Source organism: Cercospora kikuchii, assembly GCF_019650295.1.
Source record: "Cercospora kikuchii DNA, contig_00004, whole genome shotgun sequence".
Classification (NCBI taxonomy): domain Eukaryota; kingdom Fungi; phylum Ascomycota; class Dothideomycetes; order Mycosphaerellales; family Mycosphaerellaceae; genus Cercospora; species Cercospora kikuchii.
The window spans coordinates 2,840,474-2,865,461 of record NW_025408585.1 but is presented as its reverse complement, the minus strand read 5'-3'; the positions used below and the strand labels follow the sequence as shown (position 1 = coordinate 2,865,461).

At 54.5% G+C, this 24,988-nt stretch overlaps 11 protein-coding genes across 13 annotated transcripts; 7 read left to right on the top strand and 4 right to left on the bottom strand.

Annotated features, from left to right (window-relative positions):
• Positions 1 to 572: 572 nt before the first annotated feature.
• Positions 573 to 1,508, top strand: CKM354_000736300 (uncharacterized protein; the record flags this gene model as incomplete). Its single annotated transcript, XM_044802709.1, has 1 exon — positions 573 to 1,508. One exon carries the CDS (start codon positions 573 to 575, stop codon positions 1,506 to 1,508), a length of 936 nt encoding a protein of 311 aa, XP_044658644.1.
• A 289-nt stretch (positions 1,509 to 1,797) lies between these two features.
• Positions 1,798 to 2,271, bottom strand: CKM354_000736200 (uncharacterized protein; the record flags this gene model as incomplete). Its single annotated transcript, XM_044802708.1, has 2 exons — positions 1,798 to 2,126; positions 2,196 to 2,271. The coding sequence occupies 2 exons, from the start codon at positions 2,269 to 2,271 to the stop codon at positions 1,798 to 1,800; spliced, it is 405 nt and encodes a 134-aa protein (XP_044658643.1).
• Positions 2,272 to 2,980: 709 nt separating this feature from the next.
• CKM354_000736100 (uncharacterized protein) lies at positions 2,981 to 3,948 on the top strand (the record flags this gene model as incomplete). The annotated part of the gene is made up of 3 exons (XM_044802707.1): positions 2,981 to 3,139; positions 3,252 to 3,372; positions 3,485 to 3,948. The coding sequence occupies 3 exons, from the start codon at positions 2,981 to 2,983 to the stop codon at positions 3,946 to 3,948; spliced, it is 744 nt and encodes a 247-aa protein (XP_044658642.1).
• Positions 3,949 to 4,779: 831 nt separating this feature from the next.
• CKM354_000736000 (uncharacterized protein) lies at positions 4,780 to 6,285 on the bottom strand (the record flags this gene model as incomplete). The annotated part of the gene is made up of 2 exons (XM_044802706.1): positions 4,780 to 6,152; positions 6,252 to 6,285. 2 exons carry the CDS (start codon positions 6,283 to 6,285, stop codon positions 4,780 to 4,782), a joined length of 1,407 nt encoding a protein of 468 aa, XP_044658641.1.
• A 713-nt stretch (positions 6,286 to 6,998) lies between these two features.
• CKM354_000735900 (uncharacterized protein) lies at positions 6,999 to 10,349 on the top strand (the record flags this gene model as incomplete). The annotated part of the gene is made up of 1 exon (XM_044802705.1): positions 6,999 to 10,349. The coding sequence occupies one exon, from the start codon at positions 6,999 to 7,001 to the stop codon at positions 10,347 to 10,349; it is 3,351 nt and encodes a 1,116-aa protein (XP_044658640.1).
• Positions 10,350 to 10,671: 322 nt separating this feature from the next.
• On the bottom strand, positions 10,672 to 11,007 carry CKM354_000735800 (uncharacterized protein; the record flags this gene model as incomplete). Its single annotated transcript, XM_044802704.1, has 1 exon — positions 10,672 to 11,007. The coding sequence occupies one exon, from the start codon at positions 11,005 to 11,007 to the stop codon at positions 10,672 to 10,674; it is 336 nt and encodes a 111-aa protein (XP_044658639.1).
• A 252-nt stretch (positions 11,008 to 11,259) lies between these two features.
• CKM354_000735700 (uncharacterized protein) lies at positions 11,260 to 12,782 on the bottom strand (the record flags this gene model as incomplete). The annotated part of the gene is made up of 2 exons (XM_044802703.1): positions 11,260 to 12,621; positions 12,678 to 12,782. The coding sequence occupies 2 exons, from the start codon at positions 12,780 to 12,782 to the stop codon at positions 11,260 to 11,262; spliced, it is 1,467 nt and encodes a 488-aa protein (XP_044658638.1).
• A 1,737-nt stretch (positions 12,783 to 14,519) lies between these two features.
• Positions 14,520 to 15,023, top strand: CKM354_000735600 (uncharacterized protein; the record flags this gene model as incomplete). The annotated part of the gene is made up of 1 exon (XM_044802702.1): positions 14,520 to 15,023. One exon carries the CDS (start codon positions 14,520 to 14,522, stop codon positions 15,021 to 15,023), a length of 504 nt encoding a protein of 167 aa, XP_044658637.1.
• Positions 15,024 to 15,587: 564 nt separating this feature from the next.
• CKM354_000735500 (uncharacterized protein) lies at positions 15,588 to 17,471 on the top strand (the record flags this gene model as incomplete). The annotated part of the gene is made up of 1 exon (XM_044802701.1): positions 15,588 to 17,471. One exon carries the CDS (start codon positions 15,588 to 15,590, stop codon positions 17,469 to 17,471), a length of 1,884 nt encoding a protein of 627 aa, XP_044658636.1.
• Positions 17,472 to 20,087: 2,616 nt separating this feature from the next.
• Positions 20,088 to 21,188, top strand: CKM354_000735400 (uncharacterized protein; the record flags this gene model as incomplete). 2 transcript variants are annotated; one of them, XM_044802700.1, is made up of 4 exons in its annotated part: positions 20,088 to 20,837; positions 20,897 to 20,929; positions 20,998 to 21,081; positions 21,147 to 21,188. In XM_044802700.1, the coding sequence occupies 4 exons, from the start codon at positions 20,088 to 20,090 to the stop codon at positions 21,186 to 21,188; spliced, it is 909 nt and encodes a 302-aa protein (XP_044658635.1). The 2 variants fall into 2 exon arrangements, with proteins under 2 accessions (XP_044658635.1, XP_044658634.1); XM_044802699.1 differs by having other exon boundaries at positions 20,897 to 20,941.
• A 1,547-nt stretch (positions 21,189 to 22,735) lies between these two features.
• Positions 22,736 to 24,701, top strand: CKM354_000735300 (uncharacterized protein; the record flags this gene model as incomplete). 2 transcript variants are annotated; one of them, XM_044802697.1, is made up of 3 exons in its annotated part: positions 22,736 to 22,756; positions 23,180 to 24,271; positions 24,372 to 24,701. In XM_044802697.1, the coding sequence occupies 3 exons, from the start codon at positions 22,736 to 22,738 to the stop codon at positions 24,699 to 24,701; spliced, it is 1,443 nt and encodes a 480-aa protein (XP_044658632.1). The 2 variants fall into 2 exon arrangements, with proteins under 2 accessions (XP_044658632.1, XP_044658633.1); XM_044802698.1 differs by lacking the exon at positions 22,736 to 22,756 and having other exon boundaries at positions 23,576 to 24,271.
• Between the last annotated feature and the right edge of the window lie 287 nt (positions 24,702 to 24,988).

The following is a 24,988-nucleotide window of genomic DNA, read 5'->3' as shown; positions in this document are numbered from 1 at the left end:
GCTGAGTGTCTCGCAATGTCGTGGGCTGCTGTATATGATCCGTCCAATGAGTCATCTGCTGCCGAGCGTGGCTGATAGCATGCCTGGGCATCTTTGCCTTACCGTTGGCGCCTGATCTCACTTGAAGCACTTTTATGGGCTAGGCGATGGCACGTTTGTTTGCTGTGCAGCAGCGTGTCTTGGCAACCGGCCAGCAGCTGCCTTGAAGTTCAGGAAGGCTTCAACCTCGTGCACAACAGATCAACTTCCTCTCAGCGCGGCACGCACGACGAGGACAACAACCACTTGCTGCTTCACCTCAGCACCAGGCTGTTTTCGGCCCGGCACTTGCTCTCGCAGCTGGCGCCTTTCGATCAGTTCCTGTCTCCGCGTTCACGGAAAGAGTGAGTAGCAGGCAGAAGCAGGTGTCAAGGACTCCTTGCTCATCTTACTCTTGTCACAGAGCTGACCATCAGTGGTCAGCAACACTCACCTTCGCACCTTCGCACGTCCGCATACTGTCACCGCACAGTGTAGTTGCCCCTGAAGTCCCTAGTCCGCCGAGCAACTCATCACCAGCACCACTGGCCATCATGGGTGAGCCTCGAACCAGGAACACCCACGTGCGCCTCCTTGCCTGCCGTTATTTGGGAGACCCAGATGGTGAGAGCGACTTCCGTCTTTTGGTCGACGGTAAACACATCAAGTATGTCACGGCGCCACCAGAAGCCCTCCCAGAGAACCCTGAAGACCCGGAATACAACCCGTGGTTTGACATGACGACGGAGCGATTCGTTCTCGGCGAGTTTCTCCCACATATTCCAGCTGGTAACTGGAACCGCGGGTATGTCGCCAAAAGACCTGAGACGGCCGCCGTGCAGTTCGTGAGATTCGATGCCATCACGTTCGAAAGCGTCCGAAACATTTGGCATCCGACCCGGTTCAATGAGCAAGACTTGCCTGAGTTGCACTACGCTAACCGCGACCATGAGACCCTCAATGGGGACCATCGAGTCCAACTCTGCACCAGCCCGAAAATCAACGATGGCAAGCGCGTCATCGTCAAACGTGTTGTCTGGCCAGAGCCATCGTGTATGCGCGACATGGAAACCGAAACCAAGATCTACAGGTTTCTCCGAGGAAGTGGCATCGGACCGAAATTCCTCGGTCATCTCGTCGAAGGCGAAGAAGGCCGAGTCATCGGATTCGTGACCGAATATGTCGAAAACACGAGGATTGCTAAGGGGACCGGAAGATCTGCCAGCTTGCCAGAAGGCTTTAGCGAAATTGCACCAGCTTGGGATAAAGATGAAATATCCTCATCACGAAAATTTCCTCGTGCCAATGGGGGAGGGTGCAGAGGGCAGGGATGCGGTTTTGATCGACTTCGAGCACGCGATGCAGAATTGTTCGAAAGCGGAGCTGGACGAGGACATGGAGGCGTTGCGGCGGAACCTGCAAAAGGAGGACAGGTATCTGGCTCACAGGATGCCCGAATATCCCTTTACCGTGTGCTTCACAAAAGATGAGAAGTTCCTTCTTGATCGTAAGTGAACCTAAGTGTTCTATGCTCTAGCGGTATGTACACGTACCAGTACAGTGTTTCTTATCTTAGCATTTTCATGTCGCTCTCGATACTTTCCATTGCTGAGTTCATCTTGTCGCGAGGCATAATTTCTCCTGCCCAACGCCCGCCTAGCGAAATCTCTCATTGCACGTGGGACTTTCTTTCCCTCTTCCTTTCCGAATCGTGACTCAATCCAGCACGTCCATAGGTCCTCGCATTCCTTTTCTGAGGCTCCTGTCCATTTCACTTCTTCAACCAAACATGCTCGCGCCTCCACTCTCAATTGCATCAATTTCAGCCTGGCTCCACGCTGTCCGGTGGAATCTCTTTGGCAAATCGTTCCTATCAGCGAATTCTCCCTGTGCTACTTTGATCGGCCCTAACTCCTTTGCGCTCTTGCCGCCAATCGCGCCATAGTGATTCAATGGTGCGGCTGCGGAGCCAGAAGATGGTGCATTTGGCTTTTGTTGGCCGCCTTTGAGAGGTCCGTGTTGAATCGCTTGTTGTCGGTAGTTGGCGAATGATGAGGGAAGATCGTGGGATGGAGATTCGGGGTGTGGCTTCGGAGTGTGGTCAACTTCTGTGAAATGGACTTGTGGTTAGTAATTTGTCGATCGCAATGGCGAGCGTTTGCACGAGAATGACGTACGCTTAGGGATTGATCGCTTTCCCAAGAAGCGGATCATGGGCTGGCGGTGCTGGAAGAGCCGCCGTGTGGCCTGCATTGTGCGGTTCTGTGTGCGTGGATGTAGTTTGCGACGAGGTGTTCGAGGTATGGAAGGTGGTCGGGGATCCGATATCCTCCGTGGGGCAGTTTACGGCGTGTCGAATAAGGTTTGCGGTATCGCGGAAGGGTTTGCAGTGGTCCAAGAGAGAGTCGATGGAGGTGTGCAGGTCGACGAAGCTGCGTGTTGGTCGGTGTGCGCGTCAGAGAATGAAAGGGCGTGCGTGAGAGTAGAGGTGGAGAGTGGGATGTGCTTTGTAGAACTAGTTCATGTCGGTGATTGTCGGGAGTCGACAGGCGTCCATGCGCGCATGTGGAGTCCCCGGCGAAGCTTGCTCAAATCTGGCAACACGACGCGCGCGGCACATCATCGTCCTCTTCACATGCAACGAATCAAACTCTCTCGCCAGCAATTCGGCTCCTCGGATTTTGTGGGCATCCTCTCGAGTGAATGTTTGAAGCAGCTTGCACAATTGCCAGACACTTGCTTCAGCAACCCGATTCCTGCGGCGGCAGCAGCATTCTGACCAGCACGTCGGAATCGATCAAAAAAGAAGTCTATTCCGCCCGCTCTCACGCCATTGTGCCATCGCATCATCACTAAACATCTCCACTGTGTCGTGCGAATCCCTTCGCCCATATCGACCCCATATCTCCGAAATCGGGCTTTGCACCAACCGCCGGGTCATCCTCGACACATCACTACCATTATGCGGGAGTACTTGCTCTATTCGCAAATTCCGGCCGCGCGAGAGGAGCAGGTCCTGAGCATCCTGGCCGGGATCTCGAGTAATCAACCCACGCCCATCAATGAGCAGATTTTGCTGTATGCCCAGCTGAAGGCCCAAGAGGCTGCCGTTTCTAAGAGGGTATGTTTTCCAGTCTTGGAAGTCGTTTCAACCATCGTTGAGCAGCCGCCGTTGTTTTACTGCCGACAGCTGAGGTGCCCAATGCTTCACAGAGCTGACATAGTTTTTGCAGCAACCGCAGCCAAAAGCTACTGTTACACAACCTTTGAGCTACCATAGACTCGTACGTGGTTTTAATGTCGATGGCGATACTGCAACAAATGTTCAGCCATGGACTTTCCGAGCAGAGTCGGGTGAGTTGCAATTCCTACCCTTCAAATCTATTCTTCACTGTCGATCGACACTCGATTTCCCTCGACTCGCCTGTCCACAAGGTGACCGTTCCACTAACTACCACCCCCACAGTCCCTGACACCGGCATAACAACCTACATCTCCCGCAACACAACGTCTCAGCCCGCAACCCCAGAGCAACTTGCCCTCTTCAAGCAACCCCAATCCTACCATCTCAAGCGCCAATATGTCCAATCCGGCTCCCGATTTGTTCATCACAACCTCATCATTAAAGTAATTCGTTTCTACTCAAATCCACCAGAAACCTCAACGCCACCGCAAGATCCTCTAGCGGAGACCTCAGCTCCAAGAACCCCGAGCCAGCTAAAACTCATCGATGCAAGCGGGAGTTTCATCATCGAAGTTTCCATTTGCGTAGAGGATCCGACAAACAGTTCGTTGACAGAGGCAGCCGTGGCGGAACTGACGAGGTTCAAGTCAACACTCGATGGGGCCATTGATTTGATCGCGCCGGATCGATTGCTGTTAGATACGAGGGTTAAGGGCAATCCAATGGGTATCGCGTCGGGTGCTTGAAAGAGGGTGCGAGATGTCCACTAGGGAGGCCCCGGCACCTCTTCTGAACGAGACTTTATCAAAACATCCAAGGGTCACGAAAGAGCTTGCTGACTCCAAGTGGTCCGTGATGGCAAGAAAAAAAAACGTTCATTATGGTACAGCGATTCGCTTACCGGACCCTTGGGGGCGCAGAAGCAAGAGTTTCGAGAGTCACCATTGATGGCGAGAATGGGCACTGCGTTGCCAGGTTTCAAAGCAATAGCTCAAAAGGCCGCCTCAAAATCCACGATTCATGGTCCGATCAAGCGGAAAGGCCTGTGTTGCCAAGATACGCAGCCATGAAGGCAGGACGCGAAAGAGAGCAGGAAATGGTATCATAGAAGTCACCTGCATATGCAAAGGAAAGACTTGTGCGCGACAAATAAAAAAGAAGCGATTGATTGATTGATCGATCGATTGATTCCAATTTCCAGACTCCACGACTGTGCCATGCTGCCCGGGTATCGTGCTGTTGGTCCCCAATAATTCACCACGTTCCTCGCGCCTCGACGAAAGGACATCCTCTTGCATAGTAACACAGACTGATCGAATCGCAAGCAAAACTCCGGATCGAATACACGTACATCCACCCCATCAGCTCCCCATGCGCCGTCCTCAAGAATTCAGATATTCCGTTCTCAACACCTCCAGCCTTCTCGCTCGTAGCCGAGACTGCTCCGTCAGGTATCTCGTCCTCGCATGATCGGCCATCAAATCCACGCTGAGCGCCCTTCCCCTCGTTCGCCATAGAATACCATTCTCTTCGCCGCAATAGAATACGGCATCGCAAGGGACCTAATCTTGTGCTGGTTACTTTTTGGCGCTGCTGCCAATGGGATCCGCCGTAGCCTCGGCATTCTCCTTAGTATGTTCCGTCTCATCCCAATTGCTGCTTCGACGACTCAAGTCCAGCGTTCCGGCTGCGCTGCTTTGCCGCAAAAGACTCGGGGTATAAGCTTGACCGCCGATGCTGCCCGGGATACTACCATTTCGGACATGATGACGATCAGACTCATTGTTCAGGGCTCCTTTCGTATCGACACTTCTCACACTCGCGACATCGTGAATGCTCTTGGCATCGTACTGCGAACGCGCGTCCATGCCGCTGATCGATCGTGCGTCGTCTTTGATGTTCGTGATGGAACGCAGAGATTTGGCGTCACCAGGTCGGTTGTAGTAGGAGTTGCGCTCAGACTGTAAGGCAGATGTGTGCGTGCCTGGTAGTTCCCGGACGAGGCCAGACGAAGAGTACACGCTAGCGCGTTCCGCACTGGCTGATCCAGGCATGCCACCGATCGATTGACGAGAAGGGTCTTGTCCGCTGCTCAGCACACTCAGTGGCAGCGACTCGCGGCTGCCTCCGAAGGTCGACCCAGGGGCTAAAGCGCGCACTGACGCGTCTGTATCCATGCTTCTCCGCCGTCGCTTGCTCGAAGATGCCAGAGTCAGGATGCTGGCATTGTCCGAGAGCATGTTATTGGCCGTGGCCGAACTGTAAGTCGCAGGGGTGTTTGCGACCGAGGCGGCGGTAGCATCGGCATGCAAGTGTCGCGGAATTGCGGACGCAGTCATGGCCGCAGATGGTGCTGGCGACACTGGGTATTGATGCGAGAAGTGGGTGCCATTAGGTTGACTCTGACTGTTGTAGTGTGTATGTTGCGAGGAATTGTGGTGTCCAGCGGCATTGGACATTGACTGGATCGTAGTCAAGGTAGTCGCCAGAGAGTGATCGCTGTGGTTTGGCGAGCTGAAGGTACTATTCGCACCCGCCGTACTCAGTGCGCCCGCGCCCGTGGAGGTCGTTACCGCTCTGCTGTGTCCGGCATCGCTGTGTACTGTTTCTGGGTTTGTTGCCAGCGTCGGAGCTCCACTCTTGTTGCCATGGCCGTTATGCCCCTCATCCTCCTGCACTGAGCTTCCTGGGAGCGAGGAGAACGACGCGCTCTCATATTGCTCTCGTCCCGATGGGCTCAGCGAAGGTTGGCTTTCTTGATGCGGTTGATGGAAATGTCCAGATTGCGGGTATGGGTTGTTCTTGCCCGACGACGTGTTATTCTTCTTGTGCTTGAGGACATTTCCACCACTGCCCTTCTTGCCATTCTCTTCCTTCTTCTGATCGCCGTGTTTGAAATTGGTCAGGCGTTTGACGAAATTGGCGAATGGACGGCGCTTGTTGGGACGCTCTACGAGGAATGTGTCAGCGGTGGGTTTCCGGATGTGGAATGCCATGCTGCAGAGCATGATACATGCGCCTTCGTGTCAGAGGGGAGAATAGCGCTTACCAGGCGGCCTGCTGTCGACTTCGGCGGTGGCCATGCTACTCTGAGCGCACGGCGTCTGCCGGTGGTGTTGGCTGCGCTGTCCCGTGTGGGAAGGAGGAAGCCTGCTGCGCAACGGGGATGATCGGAGTCGTGCGGAAGGAGACAGGTGGTCGCTTGGCAGAATGAAGCTGGCGGTGCTGTGAACGAGGCGGGGAGATGCTGGCGAGCAGGTGCGGCGATGCTCTGGATCAGAAAGCTCGAGCTGTTTGAACCCTTTGAGAGCTCCCTGCTGCTCGTCTCCTGAGGATTAATTGGACACAACACGTCGTTTCGTTCGCTGAGAGGAAGATGAGCGGCGGCGGGCGGGGCGGAGTGATGGCGGTATGTGTTATCAGAGGAAGCAGTGGGCGGACAGCGGACAATGGGGTGGTGGGAGGGCAGAGGCCTGGACGCGCTGGTGAAAGAGCACAGATGGAGCACCCGCCATCTGCAAGCAAACTCCCTGCAGAAATCTGATGTCACGCTCCACGTGCTTGTGTTTCAGGCTAGAAAGCGCGAGACCCTCCTTAATTTGACTGCACCTCATCGTCGTCGCTACACACTGCCACCGCGGTCTACTGTCTTGTTTTCATTATCTGCCACCTGAGTCGCCGCCCATCGCAATCATCAGTCGTGGCTTCTGGTGCTTTCGAAGCAGGACAGCATCTTAGCGAGCATCATGCTACACTTCACGTGCCACTTTCCGACCAGGACGCGCCATCCGACGCCATGATCGGGCTGCCCGTGCCACCGAGGCGTGATCTTCAGCATGGAGAGCCCGCAGCCCCTGGGCCGCCCCGTATCTTGCCATTGAGCGCGGAAGCCGTCGCGCAAATCCACTCCTCGAAGCACATCACCACGTTGCAAGGCGTGGTCTGCTCGTTGCTTGAGAACAGTCTCGATGCTGGCGCAGACAAGGTCAGCATTTCCGTCGATTGGACGCGCGGTAATTGCTCGGTCGAGGACAATGGTACCGGCATTCTGTCAGAGGAGTTCCTCGAGAATGGCGGTCTAGGCAGGATGCACTGCACGTCGAAACGGTCTGCTGCTCGTCAGCAGAATGACCCGCTGCATGGTTCTACTGGCACTTTTCTGGCAGAGCTCGCAGCTATGTCACTGCTGGAGATCAGCTCGCTTCCCGAGAGGGGCACCATGTCGGGCACATTGACCATGCACCACGGCAAAGTCATCGCCCGGCAGGTGAGAGCTGCAGATACGAGCCTGGTCGCTACTATCCACCAAAGTCATGGCACGAGTGTTTCAGTTCGTGACTTATTTGGGAACATGCCTGTGCGAGTGAAGCAACGTGCGCTCTCCGCGGATTCGGGCAATGATCATGAGAAGGCTTGGCTCGAGCTCAAGCGCGATATAGCTGCTCTGTTACTTGCATGGCCTAGACCATGTTCTATCAAGGTACGAGAACCCGACGCAGAAGCGCACAGGGTCACGTTCAACAGCGGTAGTGCTGCTAGCCTCACCAAGCGAGGCCTCGGCCAACTGGAAGGTAAGTCCGTTCAACACGATCTGAGAGATACTCTGCCGGTTATTTTTCAAGCTTCACTTGCGCCCACGGAATCGCGAAGCAGATGGGTACCACTTTCTGCTTCTACGAGTCTGGTGTCTTTACGAGGAATGATATGTCTCGAGCCTTCGCCAAATAAACAATGCCAATTCATCGCTATTGGTGTTTCCCCGTGCGCTTGGAACGACGCCCACCACGATTTGTACCACGCAGTCAACAGACTTTTCGCAAACAGCAGCTTCGGCGCATCGGAAAACGGCCTTCGGCATGCCAATACTTCACCCAGACCAAACACAGTCCCGCGGAAAAGTCACGGAGAGAGAGCACAGAAGAGTCTCGATCGACATGCCATGTACGTCCTTCAGCTTAGCTTGCGCGAAGCGAACCGCGCCGTCGATGTAGACGCTGCGGCCACGAGCGAAGCGACTATGAAGTGCCTCGTGGACATTCTCGAAGCCGCAGTACACGCGTGGCTCGAAAGCAATCTCTTCCGTCCTCGAAAGCACAGAGAACGTAGAGATGACCGCTTTCGACCATCGACAGCCGCTACAGGGAGAGATTCACGAACAGATCCCGGACTCCCGATTCGACGCCCTTCGTCTGCGCGGTTCTCCGCCGGTGGTGCAGGCCCAGCAGACCTGGATGAAGACGCTGTCAAAAAGTATGGCCGTGTCATTGACCTGTCCACTGAGCTGCATGCCACTCGGCATAGCCCTGATCGACTTTCGATTGAAGAAGATGCTCGGCATAATCTGACTCGCCTGCGAGCAGGCCCACCGCGAAACAAACATCATGCCGATCCTGTAAATGCGAAGCCTTGCTCCGAAGCCAGAGACAGCTTTTTACGTGTTCTACCTGGCGCTTCTATGATTCACAAATCCAGCCCTGCGACGCCTTTGGCTAGCAAAATCCGTGCGCCGCCACTTCAAGCTGGAGATCTGAATTCGAAAAAGCCTGTCCCGAGCACATACGATCCCGAGGCCCCTTCAAGCGACAACTTTAGTAAGATTGACGAGGAAGAGCTTTTGCGAGCGGAACAGGCGTGGCAGAGTCAAGAGCGACATACATCGCCATCAGGAGAGGACATCACGACTTGGGCTGATCCCGTCAGCGGGCAGATATTCCATGTAAATTCGCGTACTGGAGTAGTGCTGCCCACCGACAAGAACGCAACTGACTCGCTCGATCGCGACACCGGCAACCTACGACATTATGCGGCCATCAACACCTCCGTGTCTTCAGCTGGCAAGCCGATCAGTTTATCTCGTCGCAGCGCTCTCGCCAAGGACAGGCCAGCAATAGCGTCGAGCGCTAAAGAGCCCTGGCTTCCTGGCTTCTTGAGAGAATGGAACAACCCAGTATTTGCCAAGAAAGACGAGGAATCTATAGCGACTGCGTCAATGTTTGGCCCAGGCCTCATCGAACAACTCGAGGAAGAGCTGAGACCTTGCGCTGGTAACAAATACCGTGAAATATTCGCGCGACATTCTGTACAGCGCAGTGTAGGCACGACCTTATCTCGATCCGCTCTGCAACACACAGAAGTCATCAGCCAGGTGGATCAAAAGTTTATCTTGGTTAAAATGCTGTCGCTAAATTCTGAGCGCCGTACAGAGAACGAGACGGATTCAGGCTCCACTTTAGTCCTTGTTGACCAACATGCTGCTTCCGAGCGTATCATTCTCGAGGAGCTCCTTTCAGAGATGATGGGTTCGTCGACAAGTGGTAATGACAACCAGCCGGGCGTCTCGGTCAGATCTGCATCTCTACAAAAAGACACTACCCGCGGCAAATCTCTAGTCTTTGAGATATCGGCCCGCGAGCAGGAGCTTTTCACTCACTATCGGGCTCACTTCCAAAGCTGGGGCATAACATACAACCTACCAGCGCCCTACCTCACAAGCAGTCTCGAGTCTCGGAATCACAACTACTCCGGAGACTCGGCGCATCGCCTCATCCTGACTTACTTACCTACTGCCATAGCCGAACGCTGCTCCAATTCTCCGGCCCTTGCCATCGAACTCCTCCGTACCGAAATCTGGTCTTTCGTCGATGGCGGTCGGAAACCTGTTCCCCCAACAAAGCCCCGTCCTGTTTCAGATAATGAAGGAGCAGATGATCAACCACCTTGGATCTCCCTCCTCCCACACATTCCAGCCAAGATGCTCAGCATGCTGCATTCCCGTGCATGTCGCAGCGCCATCATGTTCAATGATGTTCTGACCAAAGAAGAATGTACAGTTCTGATGAAGAAGTTGGCGACTTGTACATTCCCATTTGTGTGCGCACATGGGAGAGTAGGCATGGTTCCTGTTATGGATTTGGGGAGGAGTGGTGAGATTGAGGGATTAGGTGGCATTGCCGCGCGGGCGACGGGCAAAATTTTTGATGGCGGAGATGATGGAAAGCAGACCTGTAGAGGAGATTTCGTTGAGATAAACAGATTGAAGGAGTTTATGCGCGAGGCAAGGAAGAGGCAGCGAGGTGGCACTGGTGGAGACGATGCGGAGGACGAGGACGTGGAGATGTCCGAAGCCAGTCCGCATAAGTTTAGTTGACTTGAGAAGTGTGTGTACGAAACGACGCAACAGTCGCACCAAGATGATTTTCTCATTTCTTCTATGCCTTGCTCAATCCTGCCTGGGGTATCAGAGTCTATCTATGCTTCAACGCCTGAGCACTTTAGCTCTTACAGCGCAGTGCCCGCTCGAATCGCCCACGCAGAGTTCCTGTCTGCTGTCTGCTGTTTGTTTGCTATTCGCTACTCTGCGAGACTTCTGGTACTGCAGCTTTATAGGCGAGCTTATGGTTGAGCGTCAAGAAAAGTTTCTGCCTCGCCCATCTGAAGATGCGTTCCAAACTCGAAGACTGCGACGCGCACTACATCAAGTCGCGTGACTTTGGATGTTCCTGATACGGCTCAAATACCGGATCCGGATTCAGACCGGCGATGAGAGCCAATCGATCGTGATGCATGAGAGGTTGAGGGGAGAAGTGGTGAAGAAGTGTATCAGAGCGATTCTCCTCACGATATTGCTCGCCGTGCTGAAATGTGTCGTGACGGCTCTCGCATCGATAGTTAGAGTCGTATGAAGGTGGTTCACTGCTGCTTTCGATGAGCGCCAAGCGATCCTTATGAATTGGCATCGTGAGCCACTCCGGTTGCGAGTAGCGAGGCTTGGAATAGTCGTAGTTTTCGTATCGTGTTGCTGGCATTGCGGTGTGAGAATGATTTTCGTGGTCGGGGGAGTCAGAAGGTCTGAGACGACTTGTCAGTGTCCGATCCCTTCAAAAACTCGGGAAGGCAATGCCATTTTCTATAGATCGACGCCGAGTTCATGTTCTTAGTACTCACATCTCGCGGTCGTGTCTCAGCTGCTCTGGCAGTGCCGATGCACGGCCTCCTTTCTGTTGATCACGACAATGGTCGGCTGCTGGTTGTTGTCGAGGTTCCTGCGACTGCGCCTCCTAGATGAAATCAGAAGCTCCCCTCCGACGGCGAACCTTTTCTGGGAACAGATCGCCCCCGCCTGCGGCCGTTGTAAGTTTGTTGGCGAAGAGGTCCTGGCGCTCTTTGCTCGCGCCAAGGAATGACACTTCATTTTTCGCTCCTGCGCCCTTAATGCTGAACCCTGTGCTTGGCTCTGCATTGAGTCGTCCTGCTTGAGAACTTCCGATTCGTGCAAACAGGTCTCGTGGCTTGTCGTCGCGATCTGATCGACCTGGTTGGCTGTCGTAAGCACTAGCGTCTTTGCCGGCACTGATGTGGAAACCGCGAACGGCAGCCACTGCAACATTCGGATTGATCGTCTTGTTGTTGCAGGAGCTACTGCTAGCGGAGGTATACTCACCTGATGCTGCCTTCTTTGGGAAGAGATCGACTGGAGACTTGCTTCTGTTGTTACCATTGAGGGCCGAGGCTTTCTTACCAGGGAACAGCTCTGCCTTCATGTTCTGCTTTGCAAGGCGATTTTCGTCTTCTGAGCGTCGACGCGGTGCCGGCGGCGATCGCCTACGTGCAGTCTGACGATACGGCTGGTCTTCGCTGAATCCGAATCTACCATCTCCGTCGCGCGTCGGCGATCTACTCCTTGATCGATCTTTCAGTCTGCCGCTCGATCTATTGGCAAATAGATCCGCTTCCTTTCGTGGGCGCCTGCTGGAATCTCGGTTCGCGAACAGGTCTTCTTCAGAACGAATGCTCGGCCGCCGCGCTGGCCCATCCGGAGGTCGTCTTGCAGCCAGTGATGCTGGATCGTCATCGTAGAGGTTCACATCGAACGGCTTCTCCGCAGTTGGGCTACGCGTGCTTCGCGATCGCTCACGTCTACCATAACCTCCCCTGCCACGTCCACGTCCTCGGCCTCTGCCACGACCTCTGCTGAACTTGGTCTCCGGATCATGCTCAGGGTGGTGGAGGTAGTATGCGCTCTGAGCCGCGGCATTCTTCACTTTCTGATCGGAGACCAGGGCTTGCCGTATGCTCAATTCCACCTCGGGGTGTGTGATCGGGGCTTTGGCTGGCCGCAGTTCGAGTGGGTCCTCCACAATCGATTCTGATGCAGCTAGTGTGCGAAGCGCTTCTTGAGCAGCTTCTGCTGTGCTGTAAATGAGGTTCGCGCTATTGTCATTTACCCACTCCACTCTGCGGAATGCGTCGCTTTTGAAGTGATCGCGTGCGAAATTCTCGACGTCCTGTGTATTCATGTTGGACAAGCCCTCAATATGAACCTTGGTCGCGGCGATCTCTGTCTGGGAGAATTCGCCGTCTTCTATGCTGTCGATACCGTTCATCTGCTCGTTCTCGCCTTCTAAGGCCATTGATGGGCGCTGGGTCATATTGTTAGTCTCACGTGCTCATTGCTTGCTCTTTTGTGGCGACGCACCGCATCCAGTTCTGCGGCCGCCCTCTGCATTGCTGCCAATTCCGGATCGACCTCGGCGTCCATGTCGACGTCCATTTCGAAATCCATGGTGTCGTCGGTCGTCATGGTGCAGTGGGCCGCCTCCACGTCGGCGGAGTAAGGCGAAAGTGCGCGCGTCTTCAATGCGATCGGTGGTGTGGAGTTTTTTTTGGAGGTCGAAGAGGGATTCGCGCGCCGTCAGCAGGAACACGCGGCTGGACTCGGTCGCTGTCGTCGCAACGTTGGAAATGCGGTATCGCTTGTCGCGACAGCCGTGAAGAAGTGAGAGATTGGCGACGGGGTGAATGTGCTGATCTCCGGTTGGTCGATGCGTTTGATGTCACAAGCAGTGTGCTCTGCTTGCTGTCGTGAGCGTGGAGGTGAAGGCGCTTCAGCTGCCGATGAAGTAATGTGAGGCTGAACCCTATCGGCTACCGGCCCGAGCCCCAAGCTCCATGCATGTGCAGATGTGCAGCTCGTGCGTGCCAGTTTCGTGTCACAACATCAGTCATCATTGAAGATCGTGGAAACTTGATGAACACAGTCGCATATGGTTGTTATTGCGCGTGACAACTGACCGCTTTCGTCAATTGTAGTACAATTGCCCTGACCAGCGCGTTGCAGGAACCACTACCGCAGTCACGAAGAAGGAGTGGCGTCTCATCGAGCGTTAACTCGCAAACGAAACTGCCGAGGAGACCATCGACACCTTTGTGCAGCAATTGAACATGAGGTTTTTCGTCGAAGGCTCAAAGTTCGCTGCAACTCGGCGTCCGACAGTCACGCTCCAGACTGCTAGGAAGGTGCAAGAGACCTCGTCATTCTCGAGGGTCGAATACGCGACCAATTGCTGACCGAGAGGCGCAAATTGCTTGCGACCCTCTCAAGCAGAACGTATAGGCAAATTCCCGAGGCAATCCCATAGCCTCCGAAGATGATCAGAGCAAGGAAAATAGACCAGGATGTAGACATGTAGGTGCAGCGCAAGGTTGAAAAGATCAGGGCAGGGACCACCCACGGCCACCACATCGTTCAGGCGGCAAAGGAGATTGTGGCCAAATAGACTTCGTCCTTGCATGGCGGAGACAGCGGTGCAGCGAGCGTTGCTCGCATACTGTAGAGTTGATGCGATGTGGATGGCATATCGAGGACGACAAATCACGCATGTCAGTTGACGTGGGGGCAGGAGAGAGCATCTTTATTGCTCGTCGGTGAACGTGTCCTAATGCAGAGTAGCAATGGTATCGGCTTCGAGGATTTCGTTGCGTGCCAATGTACAGTAAGGTGTACGGTGGAGGCCAGGATGTCGAAGCAACATTCAACATTGTTGCATGCACTGACCACTTGAGCTTGCACATCGCCAATTCATGACGCGCTCTTCACGAGCTGCAGCGACGGGCCGAAATTCCGTCACTATGCTGCTGTTCCCACTTCTATCTCCATTGTATTGTGACACTCGTGAGACCATCAACGTAGCTGAATCACGAACAGGATCAGCATCGCCAGGATCTAGAAATGGCCCAAAGTCTGCGGCCGCAATCGTCCTTGGCGACTTTCTCTGCAGCTGTCCGCTGCTGCTGTAGAGCACATTCGACCACCGCGGCACCATGTGCAACAGCCATTGGGCAGAGATTACAACATGAGCGCATCTCACAGAGCAGAAAGAGCAGACATGTGGCCTCGATATCCCCAAGTCAGCGAACGCGATCTTTCAGCTCCACAGCACGCACACACGATCCTGCATCCTCACCGAAGTCACGTCCTCCGAAAAGTCGCGATCGCGGGCCCGCGAGCAAAGAGGACACGCAGACAGATTTTGCGGCCATGAACATGCTCGGTAACATGGCTCCACCTTCAACAGCTGTCGATGCATGCTTCGATGACGGCTTCGCTCTCGATTCCGGCCTCAAAGTCACCAATGCAGGAGTACTGCTCGTAGGAGGTGAAGCTTTCAAGTGGCGGCCATGGGTTCGGCAGGGGCGTAAAGAAGGCACGATTGGCGCTGGGTCCGCTGGAGACGACAACAAGGGCGTGTCGAGCGCGGCGGGGAAATTGAGAAACCCCAAGGGCATGTTCGAAGTGGACAAGAGTATATGGGGTGTGTTGGATCTGGTGTGGCCTAAGCCGGATCTGTTGATCCTGGGGACTGGCGAGAAGATTGTGCCAGTGAGCCCGCAGACGAGGAGAGACATTGCGGAGTTGGGCATTAGGATTGAAGTGCAGGATACGAGGAATGCTGCGGCACAATTCAACATGTTGGCTACAGAGAGAGGGACACAGCAAGTTGCTGCAGCATTGGTACCTGTTGGATGGAGGGAGGGAAAGTGAGAGGAATAAAGCGCGATGTGAGTGTGTCAGAGGCGCCTAGCAGACGGAATCCTCGCGTGCTGCGAGGCAGAAGCTAGAGAGGCCTCGCCAGCCTGCACAATACAGGTGGCACGGCATCGCACAATGAGTTGCCGTGCGATATTGTCTCACCAATTGTGGCGTGAGAGTATGTCAGCATGCCGGAAGCAAGCTGAGAGCATCCAGTTGCCACTTTTGTGCTAAAAGGCAGCTCCCGTGAGACGTGGACATGCAGACACGAGGTGCAACAAAAAGGTACTATATGCCATACATGTACAACAGTAAAGTATCAATGTAAACATAGAATGGTTCACATCTCCAAAATAGCTAGCGCAGCATCAAATGTCGCATTGTCAAGTCGTGATTGGACAGATCGTTGCCTTATGCGTTCATGGTCCTAAGTTTTCCACCTCAGCTACTGCTTCACCTCTTCTGACAAGTACTGAAACTTCGAGAAAGCATCCCTACTCGACCTCCAAGAAGCACTCCGGTTCGCGACATGCAATAGTACAGCCCAGCGATATATTACATAGATCGACACCCAACATGAATCCCGAAGCAAGCGGAAGCTCGGGCAAGCTCAGTATTCAAGACCACAAATCAAAGAAGCATCTAAAGATATTAATCCTTGGAGACTCCATCACACATGGCGGAGAGGGTGATTACACATGGCGATACCGATTGTGGCAATGGTGCAACCAAGAGAAGCTGCTTTATCCTGGAGATCCATTCAACGCCGAAGCTGGCAAGCGTTCGAAGACACTAGTTTCGTTCGTAGGTCCCTACACTGGCGTGAAAGGTCCCGATCCTCCCAATATTCCCCATCCGGCTCCTCTTCCCGGCGAAGACGATCCTTACAATCATCCTGCAGTCCACATTCCGTGGGGCTATGCGCACGATGTGAACCTGAAGTTCAAAGCTGGCTCACGCCACTTCGCAACATGGGGCTATCAAGCATTCCAATGCAAAGATACCATTGCAGACGTGGTGTCGGACTGGCAGCCAGATCTCATCCTCAGTCTTCTAGGCTTCAATGATGTCGGCTGGTGGGTTTCAGATGCGGATGGCACATTGGACAGTTTGCACACAATCGTGGAGAGAACACGAGCTGTGAAACCTGACGTTGACTTTGCTTTGGGTAATATTGTAAATCGTACGTATATGGAAGGGAGAGAGGATTTATTGGAGAACACGAAGAGGTTCAATGACCTGCTTCCAGTCAAGGCAAAGGAGTGGTCGAAGAAACATAGTCGAGTGGTAGCAGTGGATGTTGCGAAGCATTATGACTGTGGACCTCAGTATCGCGACTGGGCTCCTGCGGCATATGATGGCTTGCATCCGAGTGCGCTGGGAGAGTTTCAGATTGCTCAGGCGTTTTCAGAAGCTTTGCATAAGGACTTTGGATTGGGAGAGAAGACGTTGAAGGTTCCCAAGGATGTGCCAAAGCGCAATCTCCGCGATCCGAAGGATATCGTCTCGAAGAGTACGCCAATGGGTATCAATGTTACCTGGCCTGAAGTCTTTGGCGCTGCATATGAGATTCGCCATCGAGATCTACGTTCCGAAAGAAATTCCTACGAAGAAGACTCAGACGACTCGTGGAATATTATCCACTCCAACTCTCCTCGAATTGATATCGAAACCTCCAAAGACTCGCGTCTCGAATTACAAATCCGCTGCACACACGGCTTCGAACATGGTCCTTGGTCCCGTGTCTGCACGTGCTCGTGCACGCATACTCCCATTCCCGCTCCAACCCACATCAAGACCCGGCCGATTCGTGGCGGTTTTGCGATATCTTGGACACCTCCGGAGACTGATCGCGTGATTAGCCGTTATGAAGTCTTGTTTAAAGATGATGATCGTGGTGATGCGTTTCCTTCTTTGCAAGGCTCGCTTGGAACGAAGAGTGAAATTAGAGGCTTGCCAGAAGGGGATGTGATCGAGTGGATTATGGTGAGAGGATGGTGTTCGAGAACAAAGGGAGGCAAATGGGTGGATGAGACGAGCATTGGGCTAGATGTGACAAAGGATGTGGAGTGGGTGCATGGAGAATGGGGCCACGGCAGAGCTGTCAGGGTTGGTGCTGCCGGTGACGAGGGAACTACAGCCGGGAATGATCAACCGATGTCTTTGGCGAGACCACTGAATCTGAGAACAGAAGAAGCCGTTGAGGGCAATACTGTTAATCTTGCTTGGGACTATGAACACAGTTCGTCCGCAAAGAAGGATATCGCTGGTTTCCTGGTCTACGTCCGGGCATTGACGAATAAAGATCATGTTGCTGAGACAGACGGGCGTGTTTGGCGAGAGACCAAAGCAGATGTGTTCTGCATTGGAGGGAAGTGGAACTATGAATTCAGCGTTAGTGCTGTGAATGGGAATTGGGAAAGTGAGAGGTCCGGAGGCGTGATTCCCGCGAGAGAGTAGGACGAGAGAGCGCAATCGACAAGAGTATTGGGCTGGACTGGAAGGGCATTGGTGATGTCTGTTGATATACTCTGGACACATGTACAGAAGTTCCAAAAAGCGGAATGAGAAGGCCTTTTCGAATTTCTGTTCCTAATGAACGTACAGCTTTTGTTGTGGTTTCTTTCGTAAAGGATGAGGGATAGCCGATAGTTGTGGCATATGGAATTTATCGTGCACGTCACAGACTTTGCATGGTCGTCTTCTTGAGACCTCGTATGCTAATCTGGCGCCCTCGCGATGATGGTCGCTGGGGTTGCGCAGCTGTTTGTCAGCCGCGCATGCCCTGCAAGCATGGTTGTCTAGAATGGCACAGTGCTCCTTGCCGAGTACTTTCGCAGACACCGCAACGCTGGTCGTTCATGCCTGTCGAGTTCGCATCTTGCTCTACCGAATGTGCTGCCCTTGATCACTTACGCAAGGCGAAGTCGGCGGCGGTGTCATTCGTGCTAGCGCTCCTTTTGACGTGAGGCGCAAACGGACGTGCAGCTTGTAGCGCACGGCATCAGCGCTGCAAAGACGTCCAGCACCGCAGCAGTGGCAGTACATCTGGTTGCGGTGTTTGCAGATCGACGTGCTTGTGTTTTACCGCCCGGTGTCCTTGTAAGAATACACCGCCGGCGGGAACATTTGCTTCACAGTCTAAGGACATCCGCGAGATCACAGATGGTGGCGGTACTGTGGCGCTCAGAACGAGCGCCGGTGCTGTTTGGCTTCTTCATCAATTGCAGACTCGCAGTCTCGCATATGCTCCGTCTTCTAGTGTTAGCAGTGCTGTTAGAGCCCGCACTCTGGACAAGCTCTGTGTAACGCTCAATGTTGTGTTTGATGCCAAGAGGAGATTTTGATGGTCGCTCTCACAGAACGCCTGCGCACTTGGACTGCGTGTCGTCGCTGCCAATCCACCTTCGTTCTGCTCCTCTTCCGCCGACTCGCGATTGACGTGTCCAACTGATACAGTTCGTGGCAACATTCAGATCGTTCCGTCGTCCTGGCAAGTCTACATGACTCGGCTTGAAGCTCGTCCACGCGTATCCGGATCTGGTTGGTCCCGGGCGACACAGCCGTGCCCGGGCGTCACCGTATTTCTGGATATTCGCCACAGCACGGTGTGTCGGGGCAGCTTGGGCACATGGCCCAGCAGCGTGTCAGTGTCACAGAAGCTGAAACGCCATCTCAAATCATTGTGGTAGCGCACCTGAAACGACTCCGACAACCGAGCGAGGCCTGAACTGAGAATTAAGGTTGGCTCGGCGAGTGCTGCCTGACTCTCGTGACCTGGTGTGGCGGACATCTTCATCCTCCTCTCCACCACGGCACCACGGCCAAGACAAAACACCGGACCAGGCTCGCGCACCGCGCTCACTTGACATGGTGCAATTCATCCGCTTCCAGACAAACCCGGACGACCATCCGACAGGCCTGGAGCTCCATGCGATTCGAGGCGGAGGGGGAAAAGAAATGTAGCCTTCTCGATCGAACACGCCGTTACGTCAGGATCTCCGCGCATATTGAACATGCCCCTCGGCTAGCAATGAACCAGCCGGATAGAGCAGTCATCCTGGTCACGCGCTCCAGGCGACGGTCCAGCTTGTGCGCGCGGCCTGCTTGCGATGCGCAATTCCCCCGCTGTGCGAGCCGTCGCGCGCGGTGATTGCAGCGAATCGACGTCCGGGCTGCTCCCGCCGATACCATGCTGCAGCGTGAGGTCAAGGGAGAGACGACCCATTACTCTCGACCCTGCACATGAAAGGCCAACGACGAATGAGCGGACGTCGGCCCAGCGCGCTGACAGCGTCAGGCTGGCCCGGGGCGATTGCTGCTGCGAGCCATCACTCGTTCGCCAGCGCCCATCGCGATGAGGAATGGCATGGCAGCAGCAGCGTCGACAGTATGGCCCTACCCTCTGCCCTGCCACGATCGCTCTACCCCGCACCGCAGCACTCGCTCTGTGCGATCCCCTCGCTGCATTCCCAAATGAGACGTGAAGCCTGCTTTTTGCGTCGTCTCGACGACGTCAAATGCCCGTGGCCCTCGCGCCGCATACGACAGCGCAGCACTGCTGGGCCCCGGATGTGCATGCAACAAGCCTTTGCTGCCCCAGATCTCGCCGTCGTCTGCATGGACCTACGGCCGCTAGGCGGTGCTAGACATCGAGCTAGACGCAGCAGGCCACCATTTCGTTCGCGCCCACGCCTCCTCCAACAACAAGCTCCCTGTACTGGTTGGAGCTATCGCCAAAACTACCTCTCCGCTTTCGTGAAGCTTACCTCTGCGCTCGTCATTTGACGTCCACCTCTCACCTAATTGCCAAATCTGCCGTGCAGGACGACTAGCAGCAGCAGCAGCAGGACCGTCTCTCGTCGACCTCGTCCAGCGTCTGCTGCACATGCGCCGGTAGACGCTGCTGCTTCGGAGCCTGGCGGAGTTCGTGCTGTCGCACCGTTCGGCGACTCGCAGGCCAATGTCAGCCGTCCGACACATCTGAGAGCCATGCGGATAATACCTCTCGAGTCAGAACAAAACCGAACGCTTCCACAGTAGCCCTGCCCAGGAAACATCCGCCGCTCTGCCGCGATGTCGTATGTCACTCCTCTTGTTACCGACCCACTCATCACTCCGGGTCCACATGATCCTCATGTATCATCGCAAACACATAGGCACGAGCTGTGTAACAGCTACATGGCCAGTGCGAATGCTCTTGTAACTATGTACACTAACAACATTCCTTACAGCCATCAGCAAGTGAACCAGCAATCGGACGCGAAATCCAACCTGACGAACCAAAACACATACTCGGCGTCGCCGTCGCAACTCACATTGCCCAGCGACCTGCAGTCGATCCAGACCCATCTTGGTCTGCCCAATCCGTACCAACAGCAGTACTCGTATCTGGCCAGCCCACACGATCCCACCGGTTTCACATTTCCTCCTCCGCCCCAAGGATACCGGCCACACCAATTACAGACCCATCACCCTCCCCCGCCGCAGCACTTACAGCAAATCTCGCCTACCAACTCGCGCAAGCGTCGCGCGTCGGAACTCGAAGGCCTGCCGGGGTCTTCGAGCAGCAATGCGAGCGTCTTTGGAAATCCAGTCGGTCTGCTAGGCGGCCCGGGTGACCTTGACCCGGGTGGACTGGGTGGGCCACCACCGCAGCCTGTCGCGCCCACTCCACCGGTGAAGAAAGGGCGCACAAACACCCCATGGACGCCAGCCGAAGAGCAGAGACTCAAGACGCTACGCGATGCGGGCAGTAGTTGGAGTGAGATTGCGAAAACCTTTCCCACCCGAACGGAGGGGAGCGTGAAGAAGCATTGGTACAAAGTGCGCACAACTTGGACGATACTCTTACCAGAGCACCGCGACTGACAGTTTCTCCGTAGGACATGCACTATGCTGAGTTCGCGGAAGACGAGGTCAGCAATTTTGTTCGCCTCACAGCGATGATTAGTGCCAGAGATCGCATCAGCTAACGGTGTCGCAGAGTGCCGCACTGCTCCAAGCCATCAAAGACTATGAGAACAATAAGTGGAAAGTCATTGGCCAGAAGGTGGGCAAGCCGGCGAAGGTGAGGATCGATTCCCGGGCGCGATGACGACGGGTTGTTGGCGAGAGACTGACCTTCTTATGTAGGCTTGCGAGCAGTTCGCGAAGGAGCAAGGCTGGAAAGTCTGAAGATCAGCAATGGTTGCTTTGATGGTTGGCGCATATAGCATATGGTCTTATTGCATGCGCGCGCGCTTTTGGAAAGAGATACCCACGCGCAACTGGCGATGCGCGAAGCTTGGATTTGGCGTTCAATGTTCGTTTCGAGGGTCGACTTCACTCTTCCTTTCTCCTGAATGGCATGCGTCTCGGCGAGGCGTTTGGAGAGTTCATAATGGAATATGAACGCTCGGTAATGCGAGATAGCATGCGGACTTGATCTTGTACGGATACCAGGCGAAGGGTCAAAAAGAAGGCATAGGAATTGGGTGTTATGGCAGTGGGTTGCCGATGGGTTTGGGCTGAGTTGCAAAACAGGAGCATTATCGTGTTCTTACAGGCGAGTTCAACGACGGCATTGCGGTAGCAGACGACGGCACAGCAGTAGTATTATGGAGGGTAGTCAAAAGCCGCAGGAAGACCTGACGTTCTCATTCCAAACCGCCAGACCCACACTTCCTCAGCAACAACCACTGCTCCGTGCACTCGCAGCAATGTTTGCCACACGCACCGGGCGACCCTCAGGCACCGCAGAGCAGCACGCAGGCGTTTCATCGTCTCATGGCATGCGAGACATCGCTCTGAAACGGTCTGGGCACCACATGAAACGTAGCGGCCTGTGCCACGCCACGAATGCCGTAAAGATGGTCCCGAGCGCAGTTGAGCAACGTTCAAGATTGCCGAACATGTCAATCGTCTGTCAGGTGGGTTTCGCCATTCTCCGGATAGGGTGGCGAATTGGCGAGCGAGAGAGAAGTGCCCGGCGATCTTTCCACCGCGCTCGGCGAGAGCCCTTGCTCACACCGCCGCACAGCCTGTCTGTCGGATGTCGCAGCTGCCGACCTCACCTCTCACCTCGTCCTTTGGACCGCGAGGCGACAACGCATCACCAACAACGCTGCGCATCGCGTACCCAATGCATGCCAACTGCCGGCGGTAGAGCTGCATTGGGCGTCGCCTCATGCATACCAGTATACGTCAACAGCGTCGGGAAGCTGCCCGAGCACTGCCATTCGAGCGCCGCTGAAGGGTCCGCCCGCAGCGGCATTCTCTTCAACCCTGCCTATATCAGGCTATATGTGGAAATCATCGACACTGACTCGCAGACCCTCACGGCTAGCCCTCGCCTTCGAAGGGTCCAGAACTGGCTAGCGCGGGCGCCCATTGGCACCGCAGCTGCTGCACACTTTCGGAGGTCACGATGCACACCTGGACGACTGCGGAAGCGTGGGCTGACAAACTCATCCGGTGCTCGCGGCACAGAAGCGAGCGCAGGTGCTATCTTGCGGGCAAAGGCAAAACAAAAAAGCAAAGAACTGAAAGCACCGCCGACCTCGCTTCCTCGGAATTGCACAATCTTGACAGGAATATCCGCTTACGAACCAACCTGAGCTAAGCATACACCACATCTGGGGAGACTGGGATGTTGCTTTGAGAAAGCGGGTGTGAAACTATGAACAGCCGACGCTGAGCGGCAGAGCACTCGAGAAGGCACCAGTGGGCGTGACCTGACGGCCATGAGGCTCTGCGGCATCCTGGTATCGTGGACCCTTCAGCCCGCGGTGGTGGGTCTAGCTAAGCAGTACCTGCATGCGCACCGACGAATGCTCTGTCAAGCCCGCGACATCAAGGTTCATCCTCTGCACGTTGCGTGTTTCAGATTGCTGCACTCGTCTGTCTACTGTCCCGGGTCGAGCCAATCTGGCACCTCAAACGCCCAGGTCCGCTGCTTGGGTGTTGATGCAGCAGAATGCAGGTGCGGCGATCAACTTCATCATGGCGTTCACTGCCCAAGTGCTTATATGCCATGCCAGCCCTGCCCATATTCTAGACGGCAGATCACCTTTTCCTTATTATGTTTGCACGTCTTATGACCATACTCCCTTCACATTAATGCTGCCCTCCCGACTATCGTTGTAATAGCTCGACGCGAAAGCCTGTACTAACATTGCGCATTGGAGCGCGCACACCAAGCTCTTTACGATCACTTCACGACGACGGCCACGAACATCGTGTCGTCTCCCGTCGCTAACGACATTCACCAACCCGCGCCAGTCGAGGCACGCTGCCTGAGCGGAGAGCTCTGGCAGCCTCCATGTTCAGTAGCAGCTGTGGCGCGACCCTATGACTTCTCCTTCGACTTCAGCGGGCATGGACCGGAGCAGAACAATACAGAAGTCCCGCCGGTGACACAGGCCGAATACCAGCAGTTGCTGCAAGGTTTCGATCATTCGTATCTACAGCCACAGCAACCGCAACAAAATGGACAGGATTATGCCCAATATGGTTCACCTGGAGTTCTCCTTCCCGGAGAGCAGCATTATGCGCTCAACCAAGTGCAACCACAGCAACAGCAGATGCTTGCGCATCAAAAGCCTCGACAATTTTCGCAGGTATCCGCGGCGTATTCATCACACCAAGGCACACCTTACCAGAGCCCACCGAGTATTGCGCACCAGCCCAAGGGCATTCCCAATGCTCAGCCTTCCCGAAAGAGAAGCTACCATGAGGAATACACCTACGAGTATCCAGCTCTCCAGCAGCTCCAGGCTCATGCTTCCAGTGGGACTCAGATGCCGGTTGAACTCACACCTCAAGGGCAGCACGCCCAACTTCAAACCGGGGCGGTCTCATACCAGTATCAGCCACAAAGGTCTTCCTCTGCGCAGTCCCATTCACATTCGAGCACTCCGCAGCAGACGTATGCAGCGTATCAGCAACAGCAGACCGCACACCATCACCACCGTCTGCCAAATCAGCAACCTCCGAATAAGATCCAGCGCACCTTCGGCCGTGAGACGCCAGAAGATGACGAACACGGACCGCCAAGCGTTGTTGGGCAGCCTGGCATGCCCGAGCCGGCACCTCGACCCAAAGGCCCCAAACTCAAGTTCACTCCGGAGGATGATGCTTTGCTTGTCGAACTCAAAGAGACCAAGAACCTTACTTGGAAACAAATTGCCGACTTCTTTCCCGGCCGAAGTTCCGGCACACTGCAGGTTCGATACTGCACGAAGCTCAAAGCTAAAACCACAATCTGGACAGATGATATGGTAAGTGTTTGCATCTGGGCTATCCCCTCCGTCAACGTCGATAGCGATGAGGGTGTGGTCCTCTCAAGTGACTACGAACAATCTGACTGATTGATAACAGGTTCAACGTCTCCAAAGTGCCATGCAGGAATACGAAGCCGACCGTTGGCGCATCATTTCCGGCAAGGTTGGCAACGGCTTCTCAGCCACAGCGTGCAAAGAGAAAGCCATGGAGCTCGATGCACCCGAAATGGAAGACTCCGAGTTTGTACGACCTACTCCACAACCACAGCAAATGCATATGCATTATCGTCCACAATATCACGATGGTATCACGACAGCGACGAATCTCCTACAGCACCAAGACTCGACAGCTTCGAACAACACGGCAACTAGCAGTACGACAGGACCACTTCCACCTTCATCGCGTATCCACAAGCAGGACGCGTAATAGCCGTACGACACTATACCTATTACCATCCCATTTCACAGGGATGATCCACCTGGACCGAGAAGAAGAATTATTCACCACAGCGACAGCGTCACCAGGCGTTTGGAGAATAAGCGACAGGCGCGCGTGTACAACATCGAGCATTTACAACGGGAAAGTCTTTCTATTTGTTGAGAGCTAAATGGGCAGCTCCGACCTTGCTTGCTTTTTGCGTGTTCTGGTTTTACACGACATGCTGGACGTGTCGTTTCTAATGACGAATTGTTATATACCCCAAACCCTAATGA